General features: G+C 41.4%; 1 protein-coding gene across 1 annotated transcript in view; it reads left to right on the forward strand.

Annotated features, from left to right (window-relative positions):
• Nucleotides 1-10,002, forward strand: part of Senp5 (SUMO specific peptidase 5) — a 36,971-nt gene that overhangs the window by 13,589 nt on the left and 13,380 nt on the right. The window contains exons 3-6 of the mRNA XM_028753820.1: nucleotides 691-796; nucleotides 933-1,071; nucleotides 1,256-1,303; nucleotides 5,337-5,414. Of these exons, the coding sequence (XP_028609653.1) occupies nucleotides 691-796; nucleotides 933-1,071; nucleotides 1,256-1,303; nucleotides 5,337-5,414 (371 nt within the window). The remainder of the gene's footprint in view (nucleotides 1-690; nucleotides 797-932; nucleotides 1,072-1,255; nucleotides 1,304-5,336; nucleotides 5,415-10,002) is intronic.

Here is a 10,002-nt window from a genome sequence, read left to right on the forward strand (position 1 = left end):
TGCCTCTCTCTCTGCCTCTCTCTCTGCCTCTCTCTCTGCCTCTCTCTGCCCCTCTGCCCCTCTGCCCCTCTGCCCCTCTGCCCCTCTGCCTCTGCCTCCACCTCCCAAGTGCTGGGATTAAAGGTGTGCACCACTGCCTGGCTGTAGGGGCCATTCTTAAACCACAACTGGCTAGCCCAGAATTCCTGTGCCCAAGTGACCCTTGCTCTCAGCCTCTCCAGTAGCTGGAGCACAGTAGTTTATCACTATGCTTGGGTTTCTAGGAGTTCTTAAGGAGAGGTTTCTTCTTCAAGGTCCCACTATGGAAATATTACTCTTAACTAGCCACTCTGGAGTGTGTCAGTAGTTTAAAAATATTGTAATCTGGGCATGGTGGCACACACCTATAATACCAGAGTATAGGAAGCTGACTAGACTAGACTCAGTCTATACACACATGCACGTGCAGACACACCCTCCTCTGATGCCCTCTAATTGCTTGCCCAGCTTTTGGCTAAGATCAAAAAATGCCATGAACATTTCTTCATGGGTTACAATGATGAAGGTTCAAAATACCAATTTTTTTAAAATGATGTTACTGTTTTTTTTACAGATTATGGTTCTATGCTCTCTGTAATAAATGTAAGTATGTGTTATGAAAATAACTTTGCTGAAAAGAATTTCCATGTTTTTCTTTTTCCTTTATGTAAGGATTCCTAGATGAGGTTATGAAAAAGTATGGAAGTCTGGTCCCACTCAGTGAAAAAGATGTCCTTGGGAGATTAAAAGATGTCTTTAATGAAGACTTTTCTAATAGGTATGTCAGTGATGCTGAAGTTAAGCCCTTACAGATATTACTGCCATAAGTGACTTTTCCCTTAAAAGAAAAGAGATAATTATACATTGAATAAAATGCACTTCATTTTAACTTTTCCTTTCAAAATCTGTTTTAGAAAACCATTTATCAATAGGGAAATAACAAACTACCGGGCCAGACATCAAAAGTGTAACTTCCGAATCTTCTACAATAAGCACATGCTGGACATGGATGATCTGGCAACTTTGGATGGTCAAAATTGGTTGAATGACCAGGTCAGTGCACGTGGGGTCTCAGGGTAGAACTTGGCACAGGGTGTTGGCCAATAATTTTTGGGCTGGCTTTCCATTTATCTTTAGAAACAAGGTCTTATTACCTTCACTACATTCAACATACTACTCATCCTGCTAGAATGTTCTGAATTGTGCAGGATTAATCAGCTGGTTTTACTTTTTACAGGTTATTAATATGTATGGCGAGCTGATAATGGATGCAGTCCCAGACAAAGTAAGCGGGAGCTTTCTCTTGATGAGCATCCTTGTATTGATAGTAAGGTGGTGGTTAAGTTTTTTGTGGTTTTTATTCTTTTGTTTGATTTGCTTTTAAACAGTATGTAATTATTTGACATTCTTTAGATTAATTGGTTTCGATTATGTCTTGACTGCATTAGAGTCTGCCATGTTAGTTCTGTTAGATCATTTCTGTTGAAGCTGAATGTGGTGCACACCACCTGTTATCCCAGCACTTTGGGAGGTGGAGGCATGAGGATCCTGGCAACATAGCAAGGGCTTCATGCCAGACAGCATGGGTTACATGAGACCCTGTTTCAAGAAAAAAACCAAAAAATCCACTTTTGATCAAAAAAATATCACAGTGCCCATATTTTCTTCCTTATTTAGTTGTGTTAATTTTTACAGAGCTTACTTTTTTTTTTTTTTTGTAATAAAGATATGTTACAGATTTTTAAACAAAACTTAGTCTTAGGGCTAGAGAGACCAGAAGAGGGCATCAGATCCCATTACAGATGGTTGTGAGCCTCTATGTGGTTGCTAGAAACTCAGGACCTCTGGAAGAGTAGCCAGTGCTCTTAACCTCTGAGCTGGCTCTCCAGCCCCAGGCTGTCTTTTTTTTTTTTTTTTTTTTTTTAAAGAGACTGCCAACAAGATGGCTCCAAAGACCTGACAATCTGAGTTCAATCCCTGAGACCCACATGCTTTCTGGCTTCTACTGGCTTACTGTGGCACCTGTACTTGTGCCTGAATTTAAAAAAAAAAAAATGAGGTAAACCCTTGAGTATTTGATTTAAATTTAGACCCTTTAACTTTTAAGTAATTTAATTTACTTTAATTTTGATTTTATTGCTTTCGTTTAAGACAAAGTGTCTCTATGTAGCCTCAGCTTTCTTGGAACTCACTATGTAGACTAGGATGTCTTTGAACTCACAGAGATCTTTCTGCCTCTTTGTCCTGAGTGTTGGAATTAAGGCCCTTTATCATTCTCTTAAGAAAACAGTTGTGGGGCTGGAGAGATGGCTCAGCGGTTAAGAGCACTGACTGCTCTTCCAGAGGTCCTGAGTTCAATTCCCAGCAACCACATGGTGGCTCACAACCATCTGTAATGAGATTGGATGTCCTATTCTGGTGTGTCTGAAGACAGCTACAGTGTACTCATAAATAAAATAAATAAATAAATCTTTAAAAAAAAAAAAAAAGAAAGAAAACAGTTGTGGCTGGGCATGGCAGTGAACACCTTTTTAATCCCAGCATTCAGGAGGCCAGAAATTTTAAAATGAAATTAATTAATTGATTAATTAATTTCAATAATAAGCAGAATGCTTCTTTGTTTTTTGTTTTTTGGGTTTTTTGTTTTTTGTTTTATTTTTATGACAGGGTCTCTTCTATATAGTTCTGACTGCCCTGGAACTCACTACTGTAGGTCAGCTGGCATTGAACTTAAGGCCAGCTTCCTGCTCTAGTGGAAATGCTAGGGTTAGAGGTATAACCTACTACACTCAGCTCTTTTGGGTTGTTTGTTTGTTTGTTTGTTTGTTTGAGATAGGGTCTTACTACATAGGCCAGGCTGGCCAAAAACTCAGAGATCCATCTGTATCTGCTTCCCAAGTGCTGGGTTCCTAGCTCTTTTTGAAACAGCGTGTATTATGTATCCCAGATTGGACTTGGATTTGAGATCCTCCTGCCTCCGTTTCTCCAGTGATGGGATTAAAGGCACATGCTATGATGGCAGGTTACATAGTTCTTAAAGGAATGTGCTGTAGACTTACATGAGACATATACAAGCAGGTTGTTGCTATGACCCACCCAGAAGGTACAGCTTTACTAGGGCTTGTGACGGGAGTTGGGGAGGGTGGGGGACAGGAGAATTTTGATTTTTATATACCTAGATGATGTTGTTATTCTAGTGTGGTGACTACAGCTGAGATTTACAAGCACCAAGGGAATACAAGTTTTATGCTTGAAGAGAGTCAGAGTTAGAGGGAATGCTCTGTGGGACTAGAGTTCTTGTCTACTCTACATAAGAGCCCATGTGCCGCCTCTAGCACTGAATAAGTGGCAATGATAGGAACATTACCTCAGATGACAGATAAAACCAAGACATCTAAGCTGTGAGTGTAAATTTTATAGATAGAAATGATTATACAAACCAAGCAGTGGTGGTGAATACCTTTAATCCTAGCACTCAAGAGACATAAGCAGGCGTATCTCTGTGAGTTTAAGGTTAGCCTGGTCAAGAGAGCTAGGTTCCAGGACAGCCAGAGCAACACAGAGAAAACTGTCTTCAAAAATAAAAAACAAAAAGAAGAGAAGAAAATGAATTAATGATTGCCTTAAACTCCGGGGTAGGAATTATAAAACTAACCCAGTCTGAAGGGTATGAATTTGGAGACTCACTCCTCTCTAACAGTCATGAAAAAGCACAGTCATTTCTTTTTCTTTCTTTTTTGGTTTTTGAAACAGAGTTTTTCTATGTAGCCCTGGTTGTCCTAGAACTCACTCTGTAAAACAGGCTGGCCTGGAACTCAAGAGATCCATTCACCTGCCTCTGCTTCTGGAGCGCTGGAATTAAAGGCATGCTAATAATGCTAATGAAACTTTGAAATATAATCTTGTGTTAGCTGTATAATGTATTTTCTTTCTTTTGACTGACCTTCTTCCCTTCCTCCCTCCTTCATTCTCTCCTTTCTTCAATATTTTTTAATTTTTTTTTTTTTTTGCTTTTTTTTGTTTTGTTTTTTAGAGACAGAGTTTCTCTGTATAGCCCTGGCTGTCCTGGAACTCACTCTGTAGACCAGGCTGGCCTCGAACTCAGAAATCCACCTGCCTCTGCCTCCCAAGTGCTGGGATTAAACGCGTGCACCACCACCGCCCGGCAAATTTTTTTTTTTTTTAATTTTTATTTTAACTGAATTTGTGTTTTTCTGGGTGTGTGTCTTTGTAAAGGTGTTGGATCTCCTGAAGTTAGAGTTATACACAGTTGTGAGCTGTCATATGGTTGCTGGGAATTGAATCAGGACCTCTGGAAGAGCAGCAGTCTTCTTATTTGCTGAGCCTTCTCTCTAGCCACACATACTTTTTTTTCTTTTTTTTAAAGATTTATTTATTTAATGTACATGAGTGCTCTGTTTTCATGCACACCAGAAGAGAGAATCAGATCCTACTACAGATGTTTGTGAGCTACCATGTGGTTGCTGGGAATTGAACTCAGGACCTCTGGAAGAGCAGCCAGTGTTCTTAAGCCATCTTTCCAGCTCCCCACCCCACCTTTTTTTTTTTTTTTTTAAATACATAAAAAGTTTTTTTTTTTTCTGTTTTGTTTTTTGGGTTTTTGTTTTGTTTTTTTGGGTTTTTGTTTTTAATTAAAAATCTAGGCCTGACCATATGTGGGTGAATGTCTTTAATCCTAGCAGTCAGGAGAAACAGTCAGGTGGATCTCTGAGTTGGAGGCCAGCTTGATCTACATAGTAATATCCAAAGGCTGCATAGAAAGATCCTGTCTCAAACAAACAAACAAACAAACAAAACAAAACAAATGAGGATGAAACTGGTGGGAGTGTAGATTAGTTAGAAGAGTGCTTGCTTCATAGGTACAAACCCCTGATTTGATCCCTTAAGCCGTACAAAAACTGAGTATGGCAGCACACACTTGTAAACCTAACACTTGGGAAGTAGAGACAGGAGGATCAGAAAGTCAGTCTTTAGCTATAGTAGAGTTTGAGGTCAGTCTAAACTACGTTAAAAAAACACCAGGCATAGTGCTTCATGCCTTTAATCCCAGCACCCATGAGGCAGGCAGATCTCTGAGTTTGAGGCCAGCCATAGTCTATAGAGGGAGTTCCAGGACAGTCAGGGCTGCAGAGAGAAACACTATAACCAACAACAAAAACCACCAACAAAAACTTTTGGTTCCTCTTTCCATTTTCTTGTGAAGTTGAATGTGGGTACAGCATCATGTGACCTGGCTGTGTTTGCTGTTTGTGCTGCAGCATCATGTGACCTGGCTGACTGTGTGCTCTTTGTTCTAGGTCCACTTCTTCAACAGTTTTTTCCATAGACAGCTGGTAACCAAAGGCTATAATGGAGTTAAGAGATGGACGAAGAAGGTATTCTGTTTCCTTTTGTACTGAATTTGAAATGGATAACCTACTCTTGGTGGGAGGAATGGAACTTACTGACATTATGGTGTCAGTTAGAACTTTCATAAGAGTGTTTAATATTTTCTATCCTAATATTTGGAAAATAAGACACTAGTAAAGTCTGTGGATTAGAATGCACTGTAAGGAGGGAGCACAGTCTGGAGTTCATTGGCTGTAGCATTACTATTTGCCTGCTGGACAACTTGGACAAGACATTCGATTTGTTTTAGATTGCTGACTGGTATAATACAATGCTAAAGCAGCTAAAGTCCCCTCACTCTGAGAACCTTTGCTTTGTAAATGCTTTTATCACTGAGCTATAAATGTTAATGTAGTTCAGACTGGTCTTCAACTTGTAGTGTTCCTGGCTCAGCCTCCCAAGTGACTTAGAGTCTATTTTTTGGTATTTTGACAGAATTACCAATAAATTCAAACTCAAATAATCAATGTAGAAATAATTTTGTTTTTTGTTTGTTTTAAAAGGTCTCAGACTCACGTAGCTCAGGCTGCTTTCACACTCAGTACGTAGCCTGTGTTGACTTCGAGCACTGGGTAGGCAGTAGCTAGCATACTTCTCACCTTTTCAGGTGGTTGGGAGAATTGGAGAAGTTGAGTCTTAGCTGGACTCTGTAAGCCTATGAAGAGGTAGTAAGGGCAGAAGTATGAGGCAGGTCAGGCTATGTGAAACTCTTTCTGTTTTGTTTATGTTATTTTAAGAAGACGCTGGGCAAGCCGGGCGGTGGTGGCGCACGCCTGTAATCCCAGCACTTGGGAGGCAGAGGCAGGTGGACTTCTGAGTTCGAGGCCAGCGTGGTCTACAGAGTGAGTTCAGGACAGCCAGGGCTGCACAGAGAAACCCTGTCTCGAAAAACCAAAAAAAAAAAAAAAAAAAAAAGAAGAAGAAGAAGAAGATGCTGGGCGAGGTGCCACTTGCCTTTAATCCTAGCACTCAGGAGATAGAGGCAGGTAGATTTCTGTGAATTCAAGGCCAAGCCTGACCTACATAGCAAGTTCCAGGCCAATCAGGGCTTTACAGTAGGATCCTGTCTCAAACCCACCAACCAACCAACCAAAACAAGAATAACTCTTTTTTTTTTTTTTTTTTTTTTTGGTTTTTCGAGACAGGGTTTCTCTGTATAGCCCTGGTTGTCCTGGAACTCACTCTGTAGACCAGGCTGGCCTTGAACTCAGAAATCCGCCTGTCTCTGCCTCCCAAGTGCTGGGATTAAAGGCATGCACCACCACCACCCAGCAACAATAACTCTTAAGTCAATGGATAAGGTTCATTTCTTCATTTAGACATCCCAAGCTGGCCTGGAATTCACTTCATAGCTGAGAGCAACCTTAAGTTCTGATCCCTCTGCCTCTACATGGCACTCTGGGATTACCAGAATGAGGAGCAACATGCCTGATTTATGTAGTACTAGGGATCCAGTCCAGGGCTTTGTGGATTAAGGTATACACTTTATCAAGTGAGCCATATCACCTAGAAATAATTCTATATCTACAAATCTGAGAAGAGAGATAGAATTCATTTGCCAGTTTGGTGACTTAACTAGCTATACCTTGAGCAAACTTCCTAATTATTCTGAAAGTCAGCCCTTCTCTGTACAAGAGACCTGTGGTCTTTACTTTGTTGGGAGAAAAATTAGATTATATTTAGCAACCCACTAAATATATTTTAAAACACACTATAAAATGCTAGTTGTCATGATTTACATTGAAACTCACCAAGTATGCATTTCAGTTTTCTGATGATCCAATCACTAGGTCTTTTTTTAAAAAAGAAATCTGGAAAAAGAAAGATTTGTAAGAAGATGCTCATGAGATTGCTAATTTTAGTAAAATTAAGCTTTTAAATAAATTGATAACCTTAGCTAGGTGGAATTTTAAGCCATTGATAATAAGCCTTATGGTTTTTAGTCACTATTTCTTCTTGTAAATATATTTTAAACTGATAAAATATTAACAATGCCAGAAATTAAAGACATACCTTTAATTTCTCTTTTTTTGGGGGGGGGGTGTTTCGAGACAGGGTTTCTCTGTATAGTCCTGGCTGTCCTGGAACTCACTCTGTAGACCAGGCTGGCCTCGAACTCAGACATCCACCTGCCTCTGCCTCCCAAGTGCTGGGATTAAAGGTGTGCGCCACCACTGCCCGGCACATACCTTTAATTTCTTAAAGGTTTTAAATTTTAATTTAATCTTGTTATTGTTTTAATGGTGCTGGAGTGATGCTGGCTCTGAGGTTAAGAGTGCTGCCTGCTCTTGCAGAGGACAGAGCTTGGTTCCCAGCATCCCCGTTTGCTCACCACCATCTGTGACCCCAGTTCCTGGGGCACTGGGAATAGATGGAGAATATTTACATTATGCAGATAAAACACTCAGCACAGAAGAGTGAACAAGTTTATAAAAACAAAGGTACCCTAGAGGCAGAGTTAAGGTGGTCATGATCCACCCTGTGGATGCTGTGCAGAAGTGGCGCCTGTCCCTGCCCTCTAGTCACATCACAACCTCTGTGTTGGTGCTGGTTTTTCTGAGAAGGGTTTCTCAGTGTAGCCCTGGTTGTCCTCAGATTCGCTCTGTAACCAGGTTGGCCTTGAGCTCAGAGATCCGCCTGCCTCTGCCTGAGTGCTGGGACTGAAGGCATGCGAGACCACTGCTCAGCTCTAACTTCTGTTAAGCGTTCTCATAGTTGAAAGGCAATAGGTATATTTCTGGGATTGATCATATGAAAACCAAAGGTTAAGCCACACCCCATTTGTCCCTCCTCCTTCAGTCACATGCTGCTGTGTGTTTGCTTTCTTGCAACACCCAAGTTCCTGTGTGCAGTATATTCTTTCTCTATAATCTCTCTCTCTCCTGTTTCCTGTGTACACTATGATATTCTCTCTGTAATCACTCTCTCACTTATTTTTTTGTTTTCTTTTCTCTTCTCCCGCAGTTTGGTCTTGGAACTTATCATTCTCTTGGCTTGGCTCCCCAGTGCATGTCCCATGATGGAACAGAACTGTCCCATCACTCCTGGCCCTTCTAACTCTTTATTTTTTTCTGCTTTATTTTTTTATACTTCACTGTCTGGTTTGTAGAAAGTATTTTTTGTTCCTTCTCTCTACTGGGTGAACTTTTCTTGAGGCTTTGATTTTATAGAGTAATTCCAGAGCAGTGAGTGACTGTGAGGGCGTGAAAGTAGACACCAGGACAAACTTACAGTACGCTCTAGGGACTTGGCTGTGGAGGCCATGGATCTATAATCCGAGCATACAGAAGGCCAAGGTGTAACAGTAGTGTAAGTTCAATGCCAGTCAGGATTTCTGGATCATGTCTCAAAAACAAGACCTAAGATCTTGTTGCTCTAGTAGTGTTTCAGTTGGTTTTTAGAGTACATTCAGTTTTTAAACATTTAGTGAATTCTCCTACCTTTGGCAGGTGTGTGTGTGTGTGTGTGTGTGCACGCGCGTGTGTGCGCGCACGCCTCAGGACAGTTTTTCTAGGGAGCCATCTATATTGCTTTTTGGTTTGTTTGCTTGTTTGTTTATTTTTGAGGCAGGGTTTATATATAACCTTGGATGTCCTGGAACTCAGTATGTAGAGGTCCACTTGCCTTTACCTCTCAGTGTTGGGATTAAAAGCATGTTTGTTCCTGGCCCACTTTGTGTTTTGAAACAGAGTTTCTTACTGCCCTGGATTTTGACATGTAGGCTGGACTGTTTGGCCAGCATGCTCTAGGGATATAACTATTTTAGTCTCTCCTGAGCTGGGATTGTAGGTGTGTCTTACACACTCAGCTTTTTACATTCTAGCCTGGGGATCAGTCTTAGAGCAAACATTTTACCCACTGAGCCCTTCCCTAGCTGAGTGTGCTGAGTACTTTTCTAGGAAGTGGTGGATGAGGAAGACAAGCTTTGCTCTGTCTCATGGCCCAGTAAATAAAAGCTAATGAGAGAATGCTTCATGGAGTTTGCTTGTGGAGACTATGGAACAGAAAGAAGGAAAGGGAGTGTGGCTTTGGTTTGTTTTTTAGATATATATGTCCCTGGCTGTCCTGGAACTAGCTCTGTAGACCAGGCTGGCCTCAAACTTGAAAGATCTGCCTCTCTGCCTCTGGCTCTCTGCCTCTCTGCCTCTGCCTCTGCCTCTCTCTGACCCCCTTTGCCCCCCTCTGCCTCCCGAGGGAGTGCTGGGATAACGCCTGGCTCCCCAAACACTACCAACTTTAGGGTCACTATGTAGGCATGATTGCTTAGAGACCATTAGCCATTGGTGACCCACTAACTTTATTCATTCTCCCTTCCCTGGCTCCTGAAGTAGAAGGTTGGGATTGAGAGTCCTTACTGTCTAGCCACAGGTGGTTTCCCTAGCAATCAGTCCCCGTCTTGTTTGGGCTTTCCCCAAATTACCTCATTGACTTACGTCCAGTGCATTTAGTCCTCTTTCATTTTTGCTGCTTCTCTGATTTCCCCACCCCACTATTCTCTCTCTCTCTCTCTCTCTCTCTCTCTCTCTCTCTCTCTCTCTCTCCCTCTCCCTCTCCCTCTCCCTCTCCCTCTCCCTC

Source organism: Grammomys surdaster, unplaced genomic scaffold, assembly GCF_004785775.1.
Source record: "Grammomys surdaster isolate TR1022 unplaced genomic scaffold, NIH_TR_1.0 125956, whole genome shotgun sequence".
Classification (NCBI taxonomy): domain Eukaryota; kingdom Metazoa; phylum Chordata; class Mammalia; order Rodentia; family Muridae; genus Grammomys; species Grammomys surdaster.